Source organism: Neophocaena asiaeorientalis, unplaced genomic scaffold (genome assembly GCF_003031525.2).
Source record: "Neophocaena asiaeorientalis asiaeorientalis breed wild unplaced genomic scaffold, Neophocaena_asiaeorientalis_V1.1 scaffold263, whole genome shotgun sequence".
In the NCBI taxonomy this organism is placed as follows: Eukaryota; Metazoa; Chordata; class Mammalia; order Artiodactyla; family Phocoenidae; genus Neophocaena; species Neophocaena asiaeorientalis.
Genome location: NW_020175015.1, coordinates 2235773 through 2261223, shown reverse-complemented (window position 1 = coordinate 2261223; position 25451 = coordinate 2235773). Strand labels below are relative to the sequence as shown.

General features: G+C 55.4%; 2 protein-coding genes across 11 annotated transcripts in view; one reads left to right on the top strand and one right to left on the bottom strand.

The window, feature by feature from the left end:
- RELT (RELT TNF receptor) overlaps nucleotides 1-19471 on the top strand; it is a 34565-nt gene extending 15094 nt beyond the window's left edge. For 5 of the 9 annotated variants that reach the window (XM_024761973.1, XM_024761977.1, XM_024761970.1 and 2 more), the window contains 10 exons: nucleotides 3299-3449; nucleotides 4449-4523; nucleotides 4631-4797; nucleotides 5007-5086; nucleotides 5801-6058; nucleotides 7344-7424; nucleotides 7689-7770; nucleotides 7947-8201; nucleotides 8633-8831; nucleotides 9146-10326. In XM_024761973.1, the coding sequence (XP_024617741.1) occupies nucleotides 3405-3449; nucleotides 4449-4523; nucleotides 4631-4797; nucleotides 5007-5086; nucleotides 5801-6058; nucleotides 7344-7424; nucleotides 7689-7770; nucleotides 7947-8201; nucleotides 8633-8831; nucleotides 9146-9193 (1290 nt within the window). In that variant the 5' untranslated portion in view covers nucleotides 3299-3404 and the 3' untranslated portion in view covers nucleotides 9194-10326. The other 4 variants (XR_003005564.1, XM_024761978.1, XM_024761972.1 and 1 more) reach the window with 4 other exon arrangements.
- A 2-nt stretch (nucleotides 19472-19473) lies between these two features.
- FAM168A (family with sequence similarity 168 member A) overlaps nucleotides 19474-25451 on the bottom strand; it is a 183919-nt gene continuing 177941 nt past the window's right edge. For both annotated transcript variants that reach the window (XM_024761982.1, XM_024761983.1), the window contains 4 exons: nucleotides 23286-23428; nucleotides 22271-22445; nucleotides 20825-20955; nucleotides 19474-20100 (listed from right to left, as the gene is read on the bottom strand). In XM_024761982.1, the coding sequence (XP_024617750.1) occupies nucleotides 20843-20955; nucleotides 22271-22445; nucleotides 23286-23428 (431 nt within the window). In that variant the 3' untranslated portion in view covers nucleotides 19474-20100; nucleotides 20825-20842. The remainder of the gene's footprint in view (nucleotides 20101-20824; nucleotides 20956-22270; nucleotides 22446-23285; nucleotides 23429-25451) is intronic.

The window sequence follows — 25451 nt, the reverse complement described above, 5'->3', positions numbered from 1 at the left end:
AAGTGGAGGCCAGGGAGGAGGCCAGGGGGCAGGCGAGGGGTGGGGTGAGCATGGATCTGTGGGAGACCCTCGGAGGAGGCCACCGCGGAGGCGGGTGAGGCTGGAGAGGGAATGCGCAGAGATGGGGCCCCAGGCTGAGGCCGGGTGACCCCATGAGCTTCAGTTCTGGGAAAGGGGAAGCTGCTGAGGCCTGAGGAGGCCCGGGTGGTGACACAGCTTCCTCTTTCTCTGAGGACTTCTGGGCTGTGCCTCCCTGGGGCTCTGGCATCTCGCGCTTGGGGCCCTGGTCTCAGCTTTGCTAGTTGGCTTTCTTCCAGGGAATTTCTGGTTCTAATGGTTTGGGCGTTTTTTTGGAGGGTGGGGACGGGCTGAGTGTGAGGAGCCCCTCCCCCCTCCCCTGTGAACCTATTTTCTGGAGGCCTCCTGCTCCAGACACTGGGGCAGGGTTTTGTGGTGAGTGAGAGACATCCCTGCCCTCGCTGCTGTCTGGTGGAGGGGGACGGGGGCAAGCAATAAACAAGTAAGCAAACGGTCATAAGCCTCGGTGGGAGGTGTAGAGGAAAAGAAGGGGTGATGGGGAGGAAGTCACATGACCTACATCAGGCTCGTTACCTCATTTAAACCTCATGACAGCCTTGCTCTGGGACGTAAACATCCCCATCTTGCAGGTGAGGAAACTGAGACCCAGCAAGGTGAAGCAGGGGCTCTGGTCCCCCAGGGAGCTGGTGACAGTGGGAACAGCCCCCAGGCTGAGATTTCAGGGAGGAGTGGCCTCTAAGCTAACTTCCTTCTCTGCCCCTGGGGCCTTGAAGGGTGGTTCTCCTCTGCCAGGAGCCCTGAGGCCGGAGAAGACCACCACCACTGCCCATCTTTGACAGCCCTCCCCCAGGAAGCCCTCAGGAGGTGCCCCGAGGTGCAGGGCTTTGGAAGGTCACTGATTGCCCTGCCTTCTGGAAGGCAGAGGGGTGGGGATGGAGCCTTCTCAGTCTCCCCTCCCCCAGCCAAGGGGCTTGATCTGAACTTGCTTTTCAGTCAGGGTTCCAGGGCTTAGAGCATAGGTGCTGGAGGCTGGGTGGGGAGAAGGCACAGAGGGGAGTCAGAGCAGCAGGGGTCCACGTGTGTGCAGGGGGGTTCTGGGTGGAGACCAGCGGCTGCCTGACCGGGCAGGTCCTCTGGGGGCTCAGGCTGATTGTGGGGGCAGGGGGAGCTGCTGTAAGCAGAGACTCGGGCAGGCAGACTGGAGTAAGTGCTGGTTTAGGGTAATTAGAAGGCACATAATTAGAAGGCGTCAGGGCGCTAGGCACCGAGCGTCTGTGAATGTGCCTGAGTGGGCCCTCGCTGGCTTTGAGTCTGGGCCTTTGGACCCCACTTTCCTCCTCGAGGTCTGGAGACCATAGCTCCCTGTCTGTCTGGAGGTGGGCAGCTGCACAGCCCCTCCCTGTGAGCTCAGGTCACCCAGCAGGTGCCAGTCACGGCCAGGGGTGGGACTAGGGGGGAGTCTCTCCTCGGTGGACGTTGGGTCTCTTACTTTCCACCCCTGCCCCAGCTCTCTGGCCCACCCTGGGGATATGGACGGGTGCTGGGTCTGGGGGCTGGACAGGGCCACGGGGCCAACCTGAGGTCTTGGGGCTCGTGGTCAAGTCTGTGGGTGAGCTCCCATGAAAAACCAAGGAGGGGGCCATGGAGAGATGGGCTTGAGTAGGAACTGGGCCTGGGCAGGGGGACACTGTGACCATGTTGGAGGAGGGACTGGTGGAGGATGGGTCAGAGGATGCCACCTGTTGTGTGCTGACTGCCAGGGTGCAGCCTTCACTCTACTCTGTGGCTGGACCTTCTGTCCCAGGTTTTTCCCTGAGCTGGCCTTGGGCCGAGAGCCACTGCCAGTGACCTGGAGAGTCCCGAGGATAGTGTGACCACTGCCCCAGCCCCTCCCCTGGGTGTAATTCAAACCCCTGGCCCGCCAAGGTCTGTGCCAGGCCAGGCCCACAGCGCAGCCGGATCAGTTTCCTCTGGCTGCTTTTCCTGGTGGGAAGTCCGGGCCGCCTGTAGGCCAAGGGGCTCTCGGCTCTTCCGTGACCTGGGGTTTACTGCAGGCAGTGCTTCTCCTGCCAGGCTGGGCATCAGACATCCCCGGGGTTCCGGGCAGGGCCCCCTCAACAGGCTGGGCTTGGCTGCTCGAGGCTGCCCCTTGGGGGTCCGAGGCTGCCTGTGGCCTGTGCCTGAGGTCCTCCATGTACACTCCTCCTTCACCCTCCTGAGCCTGGAGACAGGCCTCCTGGAAAGAGGTCATTGAATTCCCTTGTTCTGCCACTATCCCTTTTGTGCAATCCAAATTCTTCTTCCTGCTCTTCCAACCTTGTCCTCCGCTGGAGACTTTTCTACAGAGGAGGCCACACCCTTGAGCCTGGGGGCTCAGCCTCAGGCCTGTGCCCATCACCCTCTGTGCCCTCACATGCCTTATTTGGTTTCTTGGCACTTCCCTCGCTCTGGCGCGGGACACTCACTGTTTATCTGTTGGTCGTTGGTCTCCCCCTGGGGTGTGAGTTCCCTGAGGACAGGGACAGCGCCTGTCTTGTTCATACCTTTTCCCGTGCTGAGGGCAGTGCCCAGCACACAGCAGGTGCCCAAGAGAAGACAGAAGGCTTGAATGCTGGCTGTCACTCCCCACCCCTGCAGGTCTGCCCGCGGCTCAAGAGATGCAGTCAGACACATCCCAGATCTCTGGAGAAGTCTGCCAGGCGGGACCGTGGGACCCGTGGGAGGACCAGCACAGTGATGGGGTTGGGGTGGGGGAGCTTTGGGGAAATGGAAGTCTAGAGAGGCTTCCACAACAAGAGGCCTTTGTGTTGGGCTTTGAAATGTGACAGAAAAGGCCTTCCTTGGAGCAGAAACAGCAAGAGTGAAGGCAGAGAAGTAGGAGAGGCGGGCATGCTTGTGCGCCCCAAGGAGTTCTGAGAGGCAGGAGCCTGAGAGCTGGGGATGCAAGTGGGGGGGCCGGGCGTGGGGTCGCTGTCAGCACTCTCGTTCCTCCCACCCCCGGGGTTGAGGCTGTAGGCTATAGGCTGTAGGCTTCCTTCCTCCCCTGCTCCCCTGCCCGGGCCTAGGGCAGCTGGCTGTTTATGGAAGAGGCAGGAAGCCCTTCCTCCACTGGGAAGCTGCCCTGGGAGGCTGGCCCCAGATAGGGTGCCCCCACCTCTGCTAGGGCCTGCAGTGGACCAGAGGGCAGGGCCGGTGAGCGTAGGCCAAGCCGCCCCAGCATTCTGCCTGCCCGGTGACACCTCTCGATGTTCCCGTCCAGCCCCGTCCTGGAAGGAGGACTGCAGCTGCCTGCCTGCCTGCCTGTCCCATCCCCGTCTGAGCCTCTCCTCCTCTGCCTGAGGCTGGCTACCCACTGGGGCTTGAGGATGAAGCTGAGCCCACCGCGCTGGCCCCTATCCTGCCTCCTAGTGGTGAGTTGGGGATGGGACCGTGGGGAAGGTGAGTCCTGAGCCCCGCGCTCAGGAACCTCGTGCTGCGGCGGGTACTGGGGTTGGTTACATGGCTCTTCTTTTGAAGAATCGAGGCAGTCTGACCCTAGGAAGCGCCTCCTGCCCCACGTGCTCCTGGTGCCGTCGGCCTCCCAGTGTTTGGCACGTGCTGGAGCCACGTCTAGGGCCTGAGGAGGTCTCTGGCACCTCCCGTGTGACATTCCCTCTGCCCTTCAGGGTAGCTGGCTATACGCTGTGCCTGCCCCAAACTGGGGCCCAACTGGAGGACTGGGGGATCTCCCCTGCGGGCAGGATTCAGGGCAGATAGTTCACACCTGGAATGGGAAGAGAGGGAGCTCCGAGAGGAATAGGGGGAGGACACGAATGGAGAAGATCCTTCCTTTGGGGCCTGTCATGCTCTGTGTGGGTCCCAGGGTGTGAACGGGCTGGCCTTGTGTTGTGGAAAGGTCACGGAGGAGGATGTGGTCCCAGAGACTTAGCCGAGGCCCCGAGGCACCATCTGCAGTCTCGGCCCCACGGATGATGAACTGAGGCTGGTTAATGACATTTTCAGCTGTGGTGTGTGGACCAAGGCAGCAGGAAGGGGGGCGGAACCTGAGAGAGGAATTCGGAAGAATTTCCTCATCATCATCCTGGTTAGCTACAAGGGCGTGACTCACAGACCCAGGGGCTCAAGATCCTGATCTGGCCCTGTCTGAGGCGTTTCAGCACTTTCCAGAAGCAGATGTGGTTCTCCCCTGCCTAGGCAATGGCAATGCAGCAGGTCTGGGACAGGCAGATTTTACTTGTAGCACAAGGGACTGAGGTTAGAGAGTGTCCCCAAAGCCTGGGGGTGGCCCTGTATATTGGTGGTCCTTGTGCCTGGGGTGACTGAAAGTGGGTGGGGGGTAGGTGGCCCCAGAGATGCCATGTCCCGGTGCTTTCCGCTCCCTCATTGTGTCCTGCCCTCTTTTCTTCCAGCTGTTGCCCTGGCCTCTGGCCACTGCAACATCAACAACCCCTTGGCCGTGCCCACCCGGCGAGGAGCCCAACCTGGTGAGCTCGCCCTGCCCATCCACCTCTCCTGGGAAGACTGTTGAGGGCCAGGGGCAGGGACCTCAGGCCTGGCTCCTGGCTTTGTTCTCACTCTTTCCCTCCTGCAGGAACCAGGGCGGGGCACATTATGCAGGTCCTGCCCCCCAGGCACCTTCTCAGCTTCCTGGGGCTCTAGCCGTTGCCAGCCGCACTCCCGCTGCAGCCCTCAAGGGAGGCTGGAGGCCCAGGTGGGCACGGCAACTCGAGACACACTATGTGGAAACTGCCAGCCTGGGTGAGCCATGGGGTGGGGTGTGGGTGTTCATGACCAGGTGACCAGGACTTGAGATCCTGGGGTCCCAGGCTCACTCACCTCTTGAGTGGGCCACAGTCTTCCCATCTGTGAAATGGGGTGGGTCAGGACCAGTGAGGGTGCCCAGTAGGAAGGTCCAGCCTCTCCTAAGGATAGTTTTTGGGCTTCAGTAACATCTTCCCTCCCTGCAGGTGGTTTGCCCCATCAGAGGTCCCCCATGTTCCCTGTCAGCCGTGCTCCTGGACACCCTTGGGTACTCGCGGCTGTTATGGTGAGTGGCAGGTGATGGCTAGGACTGGCGGGGGATGTGTGGGAAGGGGTCTGGCGAGCTTGAGCCCAAGGGTCCCGCAGTGTCCGTCTGGGGCAGTGGGGGTCCTCACTCCCCTAGCCCAGGGGAGGGTGTGCAGCCACAGGGTGTCCAGCAGGTCCACTGGCTGTGTCTTCTCACCCCGTCTTTGAGTGGCAGAGACTGTCCAGCAGGTGGCTGCCACAGCTTGGGTTTCACATCCCAACCAGTCTCCTGTCCTTATCCCCTCGAAATAACCCACGTAGCTGAGTGTGAGCACATACGCTTACACACATGCACCTCCTCTCACCTGTTGAGTTGGTCACCTTCTGAGGCAACTAACTCATGGGTCAGGCTGTGGGGAGGCAGGATCCGGTGTTGCTGTGCCCAGGCATGTGCACCGTTGCCTTTTGTTCACCCCTCTGACCCATCATGAGGGGTGGACAGGGGCCTCAGGGTCTGGCCGTCCTGAGGGCTGAGGAGGCCTTGCTCAGGCTGGCTGACTGGTCAGATGGCCAAAAAGGAGGGTGTGAGTTGCTCTTTACTTCCCCGCCATTGTGGAGAGTGGGTGCTCTGGACATGCCGGTATCACCCACCGCCCCGACCCCTGCCCACAGTAACCCGGGCCCTGGGCCTCTCTGAGTGTGTTTCTCTCTGCCTCTGTCTTTCCTCCATGCCTCCATCCTCCGTGGTGCTCAGAGCAGGGGCGACGGGCCCGACGTGGCATGGAGGTGGCAGCAGGGGTGAGCGGCACGGGGGAGACGCGGCAGCCTGGGAACAGCACACGGGCGGGCAGCCCCGAGGAGACAGCTGCCCAGTATGCGGTTATTGCCATTGTGCCCATCTTCTGCCTCATGGGGCTGCTAGGCATCCTGGTGTGTAACCTGCTCAAACGGAAGGGCTACCACTGTACGGCCCACAAGGAGGTCGGGCCTGGTCCTGGAGGCGGAGGCAGCGGTGAGGCCCAGCCTGGGGCTGGGTGGGGAGGCCAGAGGGCGCGGCTGAGAACCTACTTGGTCTGGAGGGTCTGACATGGAGAGGCCTGCAGAGGGCTAATCAGGAGAGTTTCCCGGAGGTGCCGCACGTGGGCCGCAGAGGAGACACTGCGGACTGGCAAAGTAGAAGGAAGGGTGAGGCGGCCCGACGTGGCAACTGGGGCAGAGCAGAGGCAGAGCAGAGGTCAAGTGGCTTCAGTGGGATTCCCTCCCTGTGTGAGGCCCTACCCAGCTGTAAGGGCCTGGACTCCTCAGGGGCTGTAGTTGTGTGTGTGGTTCAAGGGTTGGACTGCTTTCTGGGTACTCAGGGTGACCTCCGACCTCTGGCCTGAAGGGCTGGCAGGGCAGCTGTCTTGGACAGGGACCATGAGAGGCTCAGGTTTCAGCTCCAGGCTGTGGTTTGAGTTAGGAACCCTGGACCCAGAGGGAGAGACATGTTCCTCCTGCCCCTACCCCAGGGCCCTGGGTCCCTTTTTTTCTTCCCCTTACCCCTCTGCGCTGTCCCCTGAGGGCCAGTAGGGCCGGGATCCCACATGCACATACACTGCTCACAGAAATTGGGGGCCAAGTCAAGATAGAATGGCGCCTGCCATGCCAGCGCCCTTTTCAACCTCCGACACTGCAGTCTGCAGAGTCAGGAGGGGGACAGGCGCTTTAGGCAGGCAGGAAAGTGGCAACTCAGGCCATTTTGCCTGGAACTGCACTTGTTTTCCTGGCCTAGGACTCCCTTTAACTGTTGGCTGCTGCCTGGGTGCGAGTCCTAGGAGTTCTGTTTGCTGCTGGCCCAGGAATGATTGCATGGCCCATTCTCATGCTCTTGAGGTTCGGGTCCTCAGTTAGTTATACCGACAGGGCTGTGTGCAGGGAGGTGATAGGCCTGGGATGGCAGAGTTTGCTGGGGCTGTCGGAGGTCATGGGCAGAGAGGCAGCCCACAGCTCCCTGAGGCTAAAGAGAGGAGAGGGCAGGCCCTGGGAGAGGCTGGTTCCCTCATCCCACACATCTGCAGGGACGGTGGAGTTCAGATGGCCCTGCAACCGCTAAGCCCCTGGTGCTGCTGGGTGCGGGGAGCAGTGATGCTGAGTAAGTAGTGAAGGTGATAATGGGCTCAGAATCAGAGCGGAGGCCCTTAGGTACGCATACAGCCAGGCCAGGGGCGCCCTCTGCTGCCATGTCCTGGTGTAGCCTGTGAGCCCAGAGTGTCCCACTGCCTCCTTCCCTAGGATCATGGTTCTCTGTTCTTCCCCAGGGGTCAACCCTGCCTACCATACTGATGACGCCAATGAGGACACCATTGGGGTCCTGGTGCGCCTGATCACAGAGAAGAAAGGTGAGGGGGGAGGTCTGACCCCATCCCTCCCAGAGCTCTGCTCTGCCCCTCCCGCCGGGATACCTCAGGCCAGCGTGCCCCCTCTCTGACCATGGTGCTCCCGCCTCTCTGCCTGCTCTTGCCTGGTGAGAGGTGGAGGAAAAGGCACACAGCCTGGGCCAGGGAGGGGGTGGCGGGTAGGTAGGGGGATTTGTGCTGGGGCAGGAGGTTGGGGGGAGTGCCCCTCACGGCCCAGAGCCGGGTTCTGACTACAGCTGCCCACAGAGAATGCAGCGGCCCTGGAGGAGCTGCTGAAGGAGTATCACAGCAAACAGCTGGCGCAGACCAGCCACAGGCCTCTGCCCAGGTGAGTGGGCAGGTGGGCGGGGAGGGCCCCAAACCGCAGGTAATCAGCCTGCCTCCTGGGGACTCACCACTTGGGTATGTTGCTCCTCCTGTCACCCTGCTTCCCCTTCACCTACCTCCTGGGGTCTCCTGGGCCTGCCCTGCCCCAGTGACCGCTCCCACCTGTGTCTTCCACAGGCTGCCGCCGGGCCCACCCAGCATGCCACACGTCTGCCCGTATCGCCACCACCTCCACACTGTGCAGGGCCTGGCCTCACTCTCTGGCCCCTGCTGCTCCCGTTGTAGCCAGAAGTGGCCCGAGGTGCTGCTGTCCCCCGAGGCTGCAGCTGCCACCACTCCTACTCCCAGACTCCTGCCCAACCCGGCCAGGGTGCCCAAGGTCGGGGCCAAGGCAGGACGCCAGGGCGAGATCACCATCTTGTCTGTGGGCAGGTGAGGAGGGCATAGACACAGCAGGGTGCCACAACATGACATGACAGCTCTGGGGGTGGCAGGGCCCTAGCCTGATCCATGAACAGTGGGTTCAGTGGTGGCCTCACCCTTCCTGGCCTCAGTGGGCCTCTTTGCAGTGGGGGCGGCCAGGGAAAAGCCAGGTCTTCCCAGCTACGCTCTCTCACATGGAGTCCCTGGTCCCCCAGGGCAGGGTCATAGCCCCCATCACACCTGCGCCGCCTCAGGCTAAGAGCCTGTCCACCTGCAGCCTAGTGTGGGGAGGTGTCGGGAGCTTGTCAGTGGGTGGGAAGACGTGGGGAGGGCTCAGGCTCTGACCCATGAACTTGCTGTGTGACCCTGGTGGGTGCTGCGCCCTCCACACCTGGGGTCCGCCCTCTAATGCAGGATGATCGCACTACCTCTCCCCACAGGTTCCGTGTGGCCCGAATTCCTGAGCAGCGGATGAGTTCGGTGGCCTCAGAGGTGAAGACCATCACGGAGGCCGGGCCCTCAGGGGGTGATCTCCCTGACTCCCCACGACGTGGCCTCTCCAGTGAGCAGCGGACACTGCTGGGAAGTGGTGGAAGCCACCCTAAATGGCTGAAGTCCCCAGCAGAGAACAAGGCCGAGGTGAGGACCAGAGGGGAAAGGTGTCTGTTGGCACCTGTGCCAACCCCGACTGCAGATGGGGCAGGGGTGGAGGTACAGAGGGCTACTGCCTCCTGGGGACTCACCACTTGGGTATGTTGCCCCTCCTGTCACCCCGCTTCCCCTTCACTACCTCCTGGGGTCTCCTGGGCCCTGGTTTGGGGCCCTCCTTGCCCACCTGCCCACTCACCTGGGCAGAGGCCTGTGGCTGGTCTGTGCCAGCTGTTTGCTGTGATACTCCTTCTTGGAGTCCAGAAGCCCCCTGACAGCTCTGACCCCTCACCCCTGTCCCCCAGGAGAACTGCTATGTGGTCCGGCTGAGTGAGAGCAACCTGGTCATCTGAGGGGCTGTCTCGTCTGAGGATACTGCAGCCTTGCCCTGGGAGGTTCCGAAGGCAAGCTTCCTGGAGGAGGTAGAGCTGCAGCTGAGCTAGTGAGGATCCAGAATGGCCCAGCAGACAGAACAGCCAAGGCCAAGGCCTGGAGGTGGGAGCGTCCACCCCAGTGAGGAGGCAGGCCAGCGTGCCGGCGGGTGCTGTGTGCAGGAGCAGGTTGAGAGCCCCTCCCGTCCCTGCCGCCCATTTCCTTCCCTGCAGGATGTCCCTGATGCCGTGCCCTGCCCTGGCTGGATCCTAGGAGCCCACAGGGTCCTCTGCACCGCCAGGTGGCTAGGCCTCAGTGGTGGGGAGGGGCCCTCTACCTGGCAACCCTGGCCCCACGCCTTAGTGATGAGCCACTCCTTGCCTCTGTAGAGGGGACCTCCCCCTCCTTCCTGAGAGGTCCTGCAAAGGGAGGGGTCAACAAAAAGCCATGAGCTAGGAACCGAGTTCCTGGGCAAGCCCCTGGCCATTACTGGGTCCCAATTCTTCTGACTGTGAAGCGGGGAGAGAGTGGCGTCTCGGTGCCCAGGGCCTTCCTGCATCTTGCAGGCTCTGGGCTGGGTCGTGTAGATGGAGAACTTGACCCTTGCCACCCCTCCCACTAGTTTTATCTGGCCCCGTTTTTTGCTGCTTCAGGGCCACCACCTTCAAGGCTCCCAAGGGGCTGCCCATCCATGGTTCTGCCTACAGAAGGGGCATAATGCACGTGCCTGCCCCTGCCCCTGCTGTTTTTATTGAAATTGAAAAAACAGACTTGACCTGGGCGGGGCTGTGGTACAGAGTCCCAGCCTGCCCAGCCACCCACAAGATCTCAGGCGCTTTGGAGGGTAAGGGGTGAGGCCTCTGGCCTCGGTGGTTTCTGTGTCCCTGTGGTACTGGTGTGTCCGTCCCCTGGCCTGGGCAGTGCAGGCGACTGCCCAGCCCGCGTCTCCACTCTGGCTCAGCAACCTCGTTATTTATGTGGGGCTGTGCAGGCATGGGCCCACTGCTGTCCCCGTTTCTCTTATTTATTGAAACTTTGCTGTTGTCCCACCCTTGTGTCTCCACATCATCCATTTGTTGGATAATAAAAGGTGGGACGGTAGTGTCATGAGGCACTTCTTTTTCCCTGTCTCTTCTCAGGTCTGCCCATTCAGTGAATAGTTGTGTGTCGGGCTCCGTGTGTGGGTCAGGCCATCCCTCCCCTGGCAGCGCCTGCTGTTTGGCAGGTGGACATCAGGCAGCAGCTGAAGTGGGGCCGGAGGCGGCCTCTCAGGTCACCTGGTTCTCACTGCAGGCCCTAGAAGCAGTGCTGTCCAACGGAAATAGAGTGTGCGCCACGTATGTAATTAAAATTTTTCTAATAGCCACATTTTAAAAAGTAAAAAGAACCAAGTGAACTTATTTTAAATGATATCAACAATGTATTTTACTTAACCAAAATACTAAAATACTTTCATTTCAATATGAAATCAGTATAAAAATTATGAATTAACCATTTTTTTGCTTTGAAATGTGGTAAATACACTTAAAGCATGTCTTAATATGAAGTAGCATATTTCAAGGGCTTGATAACCTCATGTGGCTAGTGGCTCCTGTATTGGACAGCACAGCTCTAGAGGAAGTGGAGCCTGGCAAATGGATGGGGTAAGTAAGGCATATTGAGGGCTGGAGAATGTGGGAAGGGGAGCTGTGTTCCACAGAGGGGGAACAGCATGTACAAAGGCCGGACGGCAATGAAAATATGAGGAGCCGGAGAAGCTTCCAGTATAGAGTGACTCAGGTGTGAAGGCTGGACTGGGGGTGGCAGCAGAAGGCAGCCACATGGGCTCTTGGAAGCCACTGGCCCTATGCCAGGGATGACCAAGGCGCCTCTAGAGCATTCAGGAAGGCTAAAAAGTATGACTAGCCAGCTCATTCCTGTGGAGGGTGCAGGAGCTGCGGGAGCAGGGATCCACAGGCGGCTGTTGCAGCCATCCAGACAAGAGACGGAGGAGCAGGGGTTTGCGGGGGCGATGGAAAGACTCCTGGGACAGAGGATGGAACTGCTAGGCCTTGGTGCCGGGATGTGGCTCACGGGATTAGGGCCAGCTGGGTGGGGAGCAGTGATGCAGACCCACGGGATGTCTTGAGGCACCTGCACGTGCAGGCCCGCGGCGCTCGAGGGACAGACCTGGCGTACGATGATACCTGGAAGCACTCAGATGGGCATTTGCACCAGGACTGGACTGGGAGGGAGCACGTTCCAGGGAGAGAGCTCAGGGAAGACTCAGAACGGTGGGAAGGAAAGCAAGCAGGAGAATGCAGCGTCCAGGAAGGACGGGAGTGTGGGGAGCAGGGTGGGTCACAAAGCCAGGCGCTGCTGCAGGGTCAGGACTAGCGTCCCCTGGCTAGCCAACACAGGGATGTGGCGAGACCAGAGCCAGGTCCCAGTGGGCTGAGCTTTCTGCAGAAGCCTGTGCCAGGTAATAGCTAGTAGGCCCTCAGGCTCCAGGGAGAGAGGGTTTTTAGTTAATTCCAAGTTCTTTTGGTGTTTGGTATGCTTTTAAAAGACGGAGGGACTTCCCTGGCAGTCCAGTGGTTAAGACTCTGCACATCCACTGCAGGGGGAGCGGGTTCAATCCCTGGTCGAGGAACTAAGGATCCCCGCATGCTGCGTGGTGTGGCCAAAAAAGAAAAAAAAGATGGAAGAAAAGGACATATTTCAACACTAATGGGAAAGAGGCCCAAGGAGAGGCTGAAGAACCAAAAAGTGACGGTTCATGGAACCTGGGGAGGTGTGGAAAGGGACACCCTGCGGGAGGCCCAGGCTTCACACAGGGCAGAAGCCATGACAAGGGGCCGGCCTAGCAGCTTCAGAGAAAAATCCCGGCCTGAGGGGAGGCTGAGCTTTGAGATTCGACCTCTCCCTTTCTCTCACCTCTCTTAGGGCACAGGCTTCTCTCTCTGGGGCTTCTCAGGTGGGAAGGAAAGGGAGGGCACCTCTGAGGACCCAGGAGGCAAAGCATCACCTGCTCTAGGAGAGGGGAGGGAAGGAGACAGGCTGGACATCAGGAGGAATTTTCTGGAGCAACAAAGGTTGCCAAAGTCTAGAACAGGGTGTCTGTTGTAGGGGACCAGTGGGATGTTCCCTGGGGCCGCCATGGTGCGACTGGTGTCCCTACTGGCCAGCTGTTCAGCTGCGCCTCAGGGTGTGGCTTCTCAAACTTGGCTGTCCCCTCAGCCAACCAACCCCACTTCACCGAGGACTTGTGTGACACATTGAGATGAGGATGAGACAATGCCCTGGGGGAAAGGGGTGGGAGGCTGAGCCCTCCCACTCTCTGGCCTCCTTTCCCAGGGGGAAGTTGGACTCTGGTCTCTGGATGCCCTCTTGCCTGGGGTGAGGCACATACAGATGCCAGCGACGGTGGAGGCTGAGGCTGGATCTGGGCTTCCCGGGTTAGGTAACGCACACCCCATCTCAGTGCTGGGCCCTGGGGTAATAAGCACTGCTCCTCTCCAGACTACTCCCACCACCCCAATTTCCTGCTTGCTGGAAGGTAAGAGAAAGAATAGCCCTGGCCCCAGTCTCTTGTCCCTGGAGGATACTGAGGCCAGCTCCCAAAAGAGTGGGATGAGTTGCTGAGGGATCAGGTAGGGGTGTGTCTGATACCCTTGGCTTTTAGGGCCCCCACCCTCACGTGGAAGCTTTCTTGGCTCTAAATCCTGCTCTTGAGCAAGGCAGGCCCAGGCTGTTGGCAGGGCTGGGAGCTGGAGGACACGGTGGGGCCCCTGGGCCAACCACTGAGGACAGTTCTGAGACTGCCCTCTCTCACTCCATAACCCCTCCTCCATGGGCCAGAATGGTGGGTGCTGGGGCCCCGGTCTCTGCCTTCCACCTGCTTCTGGCCCCCAGCCCTGCCACTGACCTGGAGCTGAGTCCCTGGGAAAAATCCCCTTCCTGTGCAGGGGAAGAGAGCCCAGCAAGGCCCTCCCCTACCACACCCGACAGCGCTTTCTGCCATCGCAAGGGAGGGAGAATAAGTTTCATGTCAGGTGAGGACAGGAGAGGAAACTGGGGAAGGCATTATGGAGGCCCAGGGTACGGTTTGGTGGAAAGGGCTCGAGAGTCAGGAGTCCTGAGTGTTAGTTACAGCCAGGTCACTTAGCCTCTTTGGGCCTCAAGTATTCTCTCCATTTGAGGAAGCTGAATACCTGGAGGCTGGGAGAGCGTGGACTGCAGGGACCAGGCCCTAGGATGGGATGGTGGCTGTGATAACCAGGGAGAGAAGCCCAGGCTTGGACAAGAGAGAGATGTTTAGGATGTAAATAAAACTGACAGCACTTGATGACCATTTGGATGGAGACCATATGACTGCCTTCAACTATCCTTCTGGGACTACAAACCACACTAAGCCCTTCCCTTGGTTTCCCTCCTGACCAATTTACCCTTGAAGTGAGTTACAGGCATTGCCTCCTCCAGGGTGGGCAGGATAATGTGCGGCTTGGGGCTTGGTGCCTGGGCTTTGGAGCCAGACCAAGTGTAAGTTCCAACTCCACCCCTCACTAGCTCTGTAACCTTGGTCGAGGTACTTACTTAACCCTCCTTAGCTGCCCACTACCAAGGACAGGGCTAACAACAGGGCTCACCTCCCATCCTGCTGTGAGGATTATGAGTTGCGAAGCATAAAGCACAGTGCTGGCCACATGGTGGGCACTCGGTATCACACACCTTAGTCCAGGTGCTGACGGCCACTTCCCAGGCCCAACTGTGAGTCCCAGGGCCTCCCCGGAGATGCAGCGTAGGTGTTACCTGACTGGTGAAAACAAGTTTAGGATCAACTTGGGAAGAAACCCAGGGGACTCTCACTGGCCCAGGAGGTGTCTGTGTCCCCCTCCCCCAAGAACCACCAGTCTGGTCACCCCAGACTTTTTTTGGAAATTTTTTTAATAGTTATTGAATGTTCTACAGCTTACAGTAAATATCATAGTTACAAATTCTTGGCTTCAATCTTTCAGAGTGATCACTATCTGATCTTCAAAACAAAACAAAACAAAAACCCAAAAGAATCCAAAACAACAAAACAAAACCAGATTTACACTTCATACACACAAGCGAGGCCATGGGGCTTTCCAATCTTTACACTCCAGGCTGTGTTTTGAAAACACCTATAAGTTCTTTGATCAAACTACTTGGAAGACACTGGTCAAATGTTTATTATTATTATTTTAAATGTTTTTCTTTTTAAAATGTGAGTTCCAATAAAATTTAAAAATTAGATTCCAACCTGTAGATTAAAATGAATTAAAAAATACAAAATCATATACAACGCTCTCTCACAGGGATGGTACATGTCACGAGAACAAGTTTTCTCTGTCGTGTGACATGAACAGGGATGAAGATACCTTTTAGTCAGGAGATGGGAACAGGCCCTTGGGCCTTTAAAGGTCACTACAGACAACTCCACATTGCTAAAGGCCTGGCCTTACATTCCCTTGGGTAAGGAGGAGCTGGAGTCCCACCACAGATCCAGATAATCTGGCTGACCCAAGAAGGTGGTCTTTGGGCAGTCCCACTCTTTCCCTGACTCTCAGGCATGAGGAGGAAGGCTGGAGCCTGGAGATGCTGGTCTTGCTGGGGTCAGGCCCAAAGATGACTTCACCCATTTGAGTCCTATGGGCTGGTACTTATCAGCAAGGCTGTTATATCTGTTCTCCTCAGAAAGGAAAATACCCCCTCTACCAGGAGCTGGACTGGGTACAGGGCCTCACTGCCACAGCAAGAAAACCCAGGGACTACGCATGCAGCCACAGGGAAGCAAGAGTTCTAGTTTCCCTGTCTGGCTCTGTGACAACCAACCCCAATCACCTCGCCACTGGGCTGGACTCAACAGCACGCAAGATAGAAAATACCCATTGGAGAAAGTGAGGGAGTGAGACCCAAGTCTGGCTCAGGCAAGGTTGGTTATGGAATGTTGAAACTGGCCTGTCAGGAATTTCAAAGGCCGGGCCCTAGAACCACGTAATGCCTAATTTCAGAAACAAGTTATCTAGGAGAAGGGAACATGGACAGGTAAAGGACAAATCCTGCCACCAGCCTGGCACACCCATAGTAGGCTGAGCTCTCAGAGGCTCAGGTGTGGAATTAGATGTTAGCCTGGCTGGGTCTCCTCTGCTGTGATCCTGCTTTTGGAGGTAGGTCTGGCCTGGATTCCCCTGAGGCTGGACACGAGTATGGAGCCTCCTCACCTGCCCCCTCCGCTGCCCAACCTGCCCCCTCTGGATTCCCAAGCTTGGCAAGCAGCTGGGGACCACATATCCTATGTGATGCGGAATACAGGGTGGAAAAGCAGAGCTTCCACATACTTTCACTCAACAGCAATTGAGGAGAAAATGCCATGGTGACATCTAAATGACTGCTTCAACCACAGTGCTGGGGCCAAGACCCATGCCGTCTAGGCCCTCCCTCTCTGGCCACAGAGCAGAGCTGAGGATCTGATATGCAGGGCTCCAGGCCTGACTCAGCCAGAGTCCTGTCTGTACAATGAGGACACCAGAACTTGGTGACCAGAGGATCTGCACTACTTTTATGCTCCATGTGATTCATTTCTGAAGCCTACTCAGAACAAAGCCAGCCTCTCCGAAGAAGCACTCCCAGATCTCTGGGAGTGGGATACCTCAAACTTGGAACACTTTGGGTGCCCAAGGGTCAGAGTTGGGACAAGGAGAAAGGACTGCACAGTGTCTCTCTAGATCCTGGTCCTCACCCAGGGGAAAAACAGGCCCAGAGACTTGAGTCAGATGTGCTTTTGGCCATTCAGGGCTACACCAGGTCCCCTGGAAGTGCCAACTCGCCAGGTCTGGACAGTGGGCAGGCTCTCCAGGGTCAAAAAGTAAGGGTACGCAGGCTTCCCAGGGACATGGGTCTTTCAACGGACAGGTGCCTGGGGCTTCCCTTGAACATGTCTTCAGTCCTAAACCTCATGACCCCAAAATGTTTTGCTCAAGTTAAGCCTTTTCTTGCAAATTCTCATCCTCTGGGTGCTGCCATCTGGATATGCCTCTGGGTTCCCAGGGCTCCTCATAAAAATCTGCTCAGTTGGCAGGACTGAGCTCCCCAGGTTTCCGTGGGGTCTTCCTCTGTTTGGGGGCAGATAGGTAGCCCATCCCTTCTGCATGCCTGCCACCCAGACCCAGCAGGAGCCAGCAGAAAGCAGAGGATTTAAACAGTTCAAATCTTGGCTCTTTCTCTTATGAGCTGTGTGACCTTTGGCAAGTCTCTTAAGCCTTCTGAGACTTAGTTTTTCCATCTACAAAATGGGGATTTTTGGCAATCAATGTTGAAGTACTTTGTACACAGACAGAAAACTCTGGACAGGTGCGAGTGTCCTTTTTCAAGATACAGGAGTGGGATACGTACTTTTGGGTCACTGCCAGGAGAGAAAGAGGAACAGCAGCAACTGCCCTGTCTCATGGGGAAGAAATTAAATACATTTTTTCAAAACGCGGCAGAAAGATAAATTCCAGGCTCTTAACCACTTGGGGGCACTCCAGACTCCAGCTTCCTAGACCCCAGACTAATGAGGAGGAGCCAGGTAGAAGTGGCAGAAGCCAAGAGGGTTGGCTGGTGACTGGAACCACCTGTACCCCTGACCCTGGCCACCAAGCCTGTGGTACTAGGGAGAGGCAGTGGAGTGGGGTGGAGAGGGGGCTTTGCTGGTGCCACGCTGTAGCTTGCTATGTATGTGGGCACACCCCTTGTCCTTTCTGGCTTGCTGGCCTTCCTACAATGGCAGGGCCCTTCCAGCTCTGACCTCTGTCCAGCTTGACCACTGGGCCATCCAGTATCTTTGGATAACACCCATGGTACCTCCCAACAGACACCTGTGATCCTACCAGGTGTGCTCTCATCCTACCACAGGCACACTACTGCCCCTGTTCTCCTGGGCTCAGTCCCTCTGCAATGACTCCCCAAGCTTGGCCAGGCTTGTGGATCTCTGTCAAAGCAAAAGGGTGAGGCCAGCTGAACTGGGACTCCAGTGGCTCAGGCTGAAAAAGGGGCGCTGGGCCTGGGCTCTTCCAGACCACGGCCTTTTCACACCTTGTTTTTGCCTTGGGGCCTGTCTTTGATCTTGAATTACATACTAGGGCTAAGAGAGGGTACTGAGCATTGATGTTTCTGTCCATGAGCCGTGTGTGGATTCAGACTGCAGGGACAGAGGCAGCAGGCTGGGATTCAAATGGCTCTGCCACTTATGAGCAAGTCACTTTGCTCTTCCAAGTCTCAGTTTCCTCATGGATCAAATGAGAGAATAATCTATTTCACAGGGTTAAACCAGATGATGGATATGAAACTGCTTTGTAAACTGTGAGGTACTAGATGTTAGTTTTTACTTACTGGTATGGAATGAACAAAAATAAAAAGGACATTCCTAGATCTCCTCCCTTTTTCCTTCTCTCTGTGGTCCTACCCTAGCCCATCTGGAGGCAGCAGGGTTCAGGGAAGCTTGTCAGGATACCAGCATTCTGCTCACTTTGGGCAAGTTCCCTTTCCTTTTAGAACCAGTTTCCTCATTTGTCAAATGGGTGTAATAACTCTGACCCTTTCTCTCAGGGCCAGTAAATTAAAGGCTGTGAAGTGCTCTGAAGTCTATGAGGCACCTGACAAATGCAAAGGTTTCCTATTATTATTATAATCATTATTATTATTTTGGCATTTTCTAAACATGTATGACATAATCTAAAACAACCTTCACCCACCCTTAGAAAACCAGAGAGTAGGAGGAGGTATTTGCAAAAAATGGATTAACACTGGAAAACTTCCTATTGTTTTAAAATGAAACCTCTTCAGCACCCCAGAACAGACCATTTAATTTAGGACAGCTGGGCTTCTCCTTACCAGTGCTGCATTTCCCTGGAAAGCCAAGAAGGTGGGCCCTCAACTCCTGGCTCTGGGTTGAGGATGCTGCTGGGCTTTGCCCTCCTGGGAACAGCCAGATAGCCTCTGAGGTCCTTCTGGCCCAAGGGCTTCCTGATTTTCTCCTCCTTTAGGGAGACACGGCAGGTAGGGGTAGGGATTATGTCCAAGTATGCATGAATTTAAAATGAAGAGAGTTATTTAAAAGTTATAAATGTTATCAATGATTCCATTCTGTACAGTAAAATGTTCCTCTCCCCGCATCCCCAAAGGGGCTGCTGGCCCAGCCAAGTGCTGGGAGTAGGGGGACAGTGCTAGACTACCGGGCTCCTGGCTGAGACCAGTGCGTCCCTCTTCTCCCAGGAGAGCCCGTGTCTCCTCCTCCTCTCCTCTCAGGATGAGGGGCTACTGTCTTAAAAGCATGGACTCCTTTTCAGCCATCCCTAGGGCTGGAGTCAGGTAATAGGATGAGAGTTCCAGATGTCTTCACAGAATTTCCAAATGCTATTTCTTCATTTGCAATTTCTGTTCCTGCCATCTGCCCCCATGTCACCTCTGCCCAGTCTTCAATCCCCGCCTTTGGAATCCATGGAGGGAAAGAGCAGAAACAAAAGCCCAGAGACTGTTCCCGAGCTCACCAGGTGTGGGCACTGCTGACTTCATTTTTACAAAACCAAGCCAATCCATCCCTAGGTAAATTTTCATGGGCAACATGCCCCAGGCAGGAAGGCTGCATTTAATGCTGATTTACTGCAAGGTCTAGGGAAGTCCTTTCCGCTTCTCTGGGCCTCAGCTTCCTCATCTGTCAAACAGGGGAATGGATGAGATGGTTGCTAAGGTCCCTTCAGTTCCATGAGTCTATGAAGTGTTTATTGCTATTGCTTTTCCTTCACTATCCTGACCTTCAGAGCTGCCAGCACCCGCCTGGAATGTGGTTCCTTCACTGTGGCCATGAATGGCACAAGGTAACCAAGAACTTGGCCTGTCTGCCAGCGCCATGGACAGACAGGTGAGCCCTGGCAGTGGGAAGGGCAAAGGGAAGGGAGAGAAATGCCATAGGTTTCCACTCTAATCAGGAGCAAGCTCCCTATCAGAGTGGATCCATGAGGGCCCAGGGGCCAAGGTCTGGATTACACAGGACACCTGGCCTTCCAAGGCTTTGGGAGGCTGGGATCCCACCACCCTGCAGCTGCTTGGTAGGTCTGAGGTCAAAATCACCTTCTGAGGAAGTGCCAAGTCAGTTAACATCACTGTGCAAGTCAGAGGGGGTCCAGGCCCAGACAATTTGGCCAGAGACCTTACCAACCAAAGCCCGCAGGCAAGCGCCTCTCGACCCTCTTCCCTCTTCCTTTCCATAGTGCCCTCTAAAGAAAGAATCTGTCTTTCCCAGGTTCTGATCTGGGGTATTATTAAGCTGCTATGAACACTCCTACCTAATCAGGTGGTTTTGTTCTTGGTCTGTTGCGATGGTTCTCAGAAGAGATTTCATTTGTGTCAGGACATGGTAATGTCTTAAACTAATCCTGCTTGAGGAAAATCAAAAAAGAAACAATCCCCCAGAGATGTGCCCTGCTCAACAGCTCTGAGTTCCTACCCTGGACCTGAGGATCACATCTCTCATGCTCTTCAAAGGAAATTGCGCCTTCAGCTGAACCACTGCAACAGACCCCACTCTCTGACTGCTGCTAGACTAGGCTCCCGGGACTGGATTCTTGGGGAAGAAAAGAAGAGCAGAGAGGATGTGCCTGGTCAGGTAGGAGGAGGGCTAGAGCTGGAAGGGCAGTGGCTAAAAGGGGGACAGTGGGGAGAGGCAGGAGATTAGAAAAAGCAGCTTTTACAAAAACCGAAAATAAAAACCAAAACCGTTAAAGATGCATAAAGTGACCCTTGCACTTCCGTTGTCTCTTCTTGCAAATAGAGGTGGTGCTGCTAGGGAGCTGCTCCAGCACCTGTGTAAGACTTGAGTAGTTGCATACAATGTGTGACTCCAGATCTGGGGGAGGAAGGGGAAGGCCGTTAGTGACAGTGATATCCCTGAGGCCACTTCAGGAAGCTACTGGACCCCCTCCCCTCACGCTGGGAGCCCTAAATGGAGTCCTCTGTGCCTTCCCAGTGGAGCTGCCTGTTTCCCGTCCAGTGCCAAGAGCTCCTGGAGGAGGACAGCAGGGGAGATAAGGAAGTAGGGCAGAGGATTTTCAAATCCCTGGAGCCCTGCAGTTCACTGGCACTGCCTCAGCAGCTGCGGAGGGCAGCAAGGAATCTGGTGGTGGGGATGGCCCAGGGTTTCTGCCTGGCCCCAGTCAGAGCCAACATCTGACTGAGGTAAAAGTTCATTGGAAGAATGGGGCCCACAGGTAGAAGACGCCTGAAGACTGTATGGTAAAGAGCACAGAATTTAGTACTAGAGGATTGGAGTTCAAGTCCCAGTTTTTACTGGCTAAGTGATGTTGAACTATGTATTTATCTGTAAAATAGAGCTAATGATCCTTATTTCACAGAGCTACTGTGATGATCATGAGAGAGCATATGTTAAGTATCTAGAATATATATAAAGTTACAGCTGTTATTAAGAGCGATATTACTGAACCTGGAGCAGGAAAGTAACTGGTAACTGTCACCTGCCCCTTGCTGACACCTGTGCTTCAGACCAAGACAGGGGCTTTGAAACAATTCTGTTTTGTCACCCTCCTACCTCTCCCACCCTGGGCCCCACTCACTTGGATGGGATGCAGGCTTTACCAGTGCGGGGGCACATAGCTGTACGCAGGGGTCCCTTGGGCCCTGTATGCTGGCATGGAGACAGGGTGTGCCCCAATCGCGGTGTGCTGGGGTGCAGTCAGCAGGGTACCTGAGCATCCAGAGAGAGAAGAGTAAACCTGATGAGGCCGTCCCAGAGCGCTGGGATGAAGAGGATGAAGCCACAGCCTTTCACACAGCTGCTGCCCACCCTTCCGCATCTTGCCAGGGGAAGCGTTCCTCATGCTCCAGGACAGTCACTCACTCATCTTCAGTGGCCTCCTTTCACCCTTCTTTGTATGCTCCCCTCACTGCACCAACATCACACTGAGTGGTGATCGCTGGTTCACATCGTTGTGTTCCCACTAACCTAGTTGTTCCTACAGGTAGGGTTCTGGTCTGATCTATCAGTGTTTGGTCCCCAGGACCCAACCAACAAGGCTGGCACCCAGCAGACATTCAATAGCTTGCTGACCTGATCTGGGGAGTGAGAGGCCTCAACAATGCCTACATTAGGGGGCAGAATAAAATCCCAACTCCCACCTCCTGTCCACTCAACCCCTCATACTCTCTTCCCCCAGAAGGTGACCTAGCTGATTCTTTGAAAGTTGGGTCTCTAAAGGTTATATTCAGAGCCCTCTTTTCTTCTCATGCCTTTCTTTTTAATGCCAGTTCATCCAAAGACTTCCCTAAACCTGCTCTTCCTCTGGCATCTCTCCCTGCCCCCATTCTCAAGGTTCCCGAAGGGCAGGGTTTCTGGAGTAAGCCAGAAATGGAGAAGGGGTCCTCTTGGACTCCTGCTTCTCCTAAGCCTCACAATTAATTATTGGACAGGTCCTTAAGCTCCTGCCTGCTAAATAACATTGCCCTATGCCCTCCTTTCTGGAACCCTGCTGCTACCAGAGTCCTAGCATCATCATGTCTCCTCTAAACCAGAGCTTCCCCCTGGCTAAGCCTGCCTCCACCTTGCAGCCAGAGAGAATGATTAAACCAAACTCCATCTCTCCTCTGCTTAAACCCCTTTCTATCTCCCCGTTACCTAAAGGTATTCAAGACTCTCCACCACTTTATCTCTGACAACTATTCCAGCCACCCTTCCAACTCCATGCCCCTATTTTCTAAGTGACTTCGACCATTTCCATTCTGTGAATGTGCTTTACCCATGTTTTTTACCCCTGGACTGCCCTTCCCTTTTTCGTCTCTCTGGTTAGCCTCTGTTCACCCTTTAAGGCCTAGCTCAATACGTCCTCCTTGGTGAAATCTTCCCCATCCCTGTGGACAGAGTTAGAGGGTCCTCCTCTGTGTTCCCAGAACCCCCAGGCATAGAATTCTTCATGCTTTGCTACAATCGATTCCATGACTGTGTTCTCCACTGTCATGAGTTCCTGGAGGAAGGGGATGGACACCAACACAGATGTTGCCCTTACCTGCTGACATCGCCATGGTGGTGCCAGCCACCATGCCCATGGCCACACCATTGGTCCTGGGAGCAGCGACAGGCGCCGGGTAGATGGCAGAGGGAATGCTGTTGGGCTGGACGACCGTGGTGTGGTGGATGACATGGGGCTGGGCAGCATACACCGGCTGTGTGTAGTAGGCTCCCTGGGGGAAAAAAGGCTGAGGTCACACAGGCTTCTGGAGAGGAGGGGAGCCTGTCCCAAACCCTAAGGGATGGGGTCAGAGAAGCTCTGGCCCAGGGACACAAGGTCTGGGGCTCTGCTTCTGTCTTCTACGTGGCTGTGGACAGTTCAGTGCTGGGCTCAGCTTCTGGTCTGAAAAATAAGGCTTGAACCCTGTCCTGCCTCGCTCCTAGGGCTGCTATGATGATCTACTATGTTTATCTTATTGCAATGTGCTTCTTCTTAGACTGCTTAAAATATAAAGGTAGGGACCATGATCAGTGAGTGAAGAGGGCTGTGGAGGAGGCTGGTGAACTTCAGGGCACTGTGCATGGGCACACATGAGAGATTACTGGTGGGAGTATCACACTGGTGTGAATGCTGCCATTCTACATACTGGAAAAATGTCATAAATGCAGAGCACTTCCCCAAATGTCTCTTACTATCTATTTCCCTGGAGGCAAAAAAGGTTGAGGATGGAGACAATGGTCTGAGGTGACATCCCACTGCCTGGATCACATGACTGCTTTGTGCTGTCACAGCCCCACAGGCCTGCTGACCTTTGGGCAGAGTAGACAGGGCGTCCTGGATCATCTTAATCCAGAGCTTCTCAAATGTTTTTGCTAAATAATAACAAGAGCCTCAGACTGTGGACTGAGGTAGACTGGGGGAGTGTGTAGACTGCAAGGTTATTGTTTTAATGACACAACAGCGACAGTTCATCAGAGCCATGAACTCTCTTCTTCACCCCCCTCCACCCTACCCAGGCTGGTGGCTCCTTTACCTGCAGAAGAAGTGGTCCCGGGCTTCTACATGTACCTACCTGGGCATACAGATTCTGCTGGGGGTAGGCACTTCTGATGGGATACATGGCCGTCTGATAGGGGTTGGGTGATGGGGAGTAGGGGGGCGGAGCAGTATTACTCTGGGTCGGTGGGACCTTGTATGGTGTCCCCGCAGTATATCCTGTACCAAGGCAATAAGAGAGACTTTCAATTAGTTGGCAGAACAGCATTGCTGGAAGGCAGCAGGTCCCAGTCAACGACTCCCCAGACAAACATGGGCTGAATCCAGGCTGGAAACACAGATGAGAACAGACAGAGAACAGGGCTCCACCCAGAGAGCCCGGGCCCCAGAGGCAGCTCCCTCAGTGGCTGCATGTGTGGCATCTTTTATTTCTCTGTCTCAGGGCTCTGATCTATAAAATAAGAGGCTGGGACCAGATGATCTCTTAAGGGACCCTTGCAGCTCAAACAGTCTGGGACTCTGAGCCATGTGCCATGAGACAGGCAGGTGTGCATGGACGGGAGACCCTCAACCTGCTCGCTCTATACTGCACTCTCTCCTCTTGCTTTTCTGTCTCCGTACTCAGCACCTCAGGGCATCCTCTGCTGCTGCTTCTGTCTTGTTTTCTCCTGTATTCTCTTTCTCCTTTTATCTCTCTCCCTTTTTGGACTGCCCTCCACCATGTTCCCCTTCTTCCCTGCCAAGTTTTAAGGTGGAAACCCCACTGAAAACCCCATTCAGAGACCCTCATCTTCTGGGATGCTGAAAAACTTTGCTCTACACAGCTGGCCTTTCCTCCCCTCCTGGGGTTTGGGGGAGGGCCACCACTGTCTGAAAGACTGAAGTCAAGAATCAAAAAGGTTCACATCGACCTGGAACCCAGGCCATGTGGGGTCAGCAGGGTGGACTGAAGCTGGGTAGGGGCTGAGAAGTCAGGCCCCAGGAAGCTCACAATCAGCCATTCAAACAAATTGTGCTGCCTTTGAATTTTCTGGAAAAGAGAGTCAGATCCTAAGTTTGCGGGAAAAACCTGAAACATGAATCACTCAGGAACAAGACTGTGTTCTTAGAGAATCACAAAATGGAATGATTCTTTGGAACCCAAGTGATCATCAAGTAGCCCCCACTCTCTTACTCTGTACTAGGGGATCCTGGGGTTCAGAAAGAGCAAGTCTTTTTAGGAACACCACCTTCTTTCTGAGTTGAAGGGACAGTGCCAAGGGATCCTGGCTTTGGATGTCCAATGGGGTGCCGCTGGGGTTTCTTCCCTGTCCCCGTCCTGGCTTGGTCTGGCTGACACATCACTGAACCTCTCTTGGCCTCAGGTCTTTCTCCTACAAGATGCTCACCAAGGACCCTTTCAGTAACATGGGGCTGTTTTTACAAGAAGGGACTGGGGCCAGAGTGAAAAGGGTGCTTTACTGGAAGAGAAGAGGTCCAGGCTTCAGGCCAGGATTTCCTCCAATCTGCTGTGACTATTGGCAAGTCTCTGGGCCTTAGTTTCCTATTTTGTAAAATTAGAAGGCTAAAAATGAAGATCTCTTCCTGAACTAAAATCCCATTTTTCTGAAGACCCTGGGTCTCTTCTACCCTAACCCCAAGTTAAAGCAAGCTGCCACACAGTCACAAATCTCTCTCAAGTCACACCACAGCTTTGGCATGGTGACCCCCTGCCCCTGATGAGCTACTCAGAAGGGTATGAGAGCAGTTATTTAGTCACCACCCAAGGCACCACCGAAAAGCTGTCCTGCCCTCTCCTCTGGAATCATGTCATTTATCTTTCCACCTGCAGACCCATAGTTTGTTCCATGAGAAACTGGAGAAACTGATTTTGTGGTCAAATATGCTTGGGAAATAAGTAGCAATGGGGCTGGAAAAATACATTAATGAGAAGGTAGCACTGATTAGAAACTAACTGGAAGTGGAGGTACGAGTCAGTTGAGGAAAAAGTCTAGAGCAGGTTCCTCCAAGTTTCTAGATTGTGCAGCTAATCATGAAATGTGGTCACAGGAGGAGAAACAGATACTGTGGGGAAGACAGGGAGTCTAGGTTTGCAGACATCTAGAAGGAGCTATTTGAGGTGTACTTCACCTTGGAGACACAGTTTACTTGTCTGTAAAACAAAGGGGATTCTCAAGATGGGTGTGTCCCAAGAGTATACAAGGGATCCTAAGTGTTATTTTGCCACCCCTGCCCCCCCGGC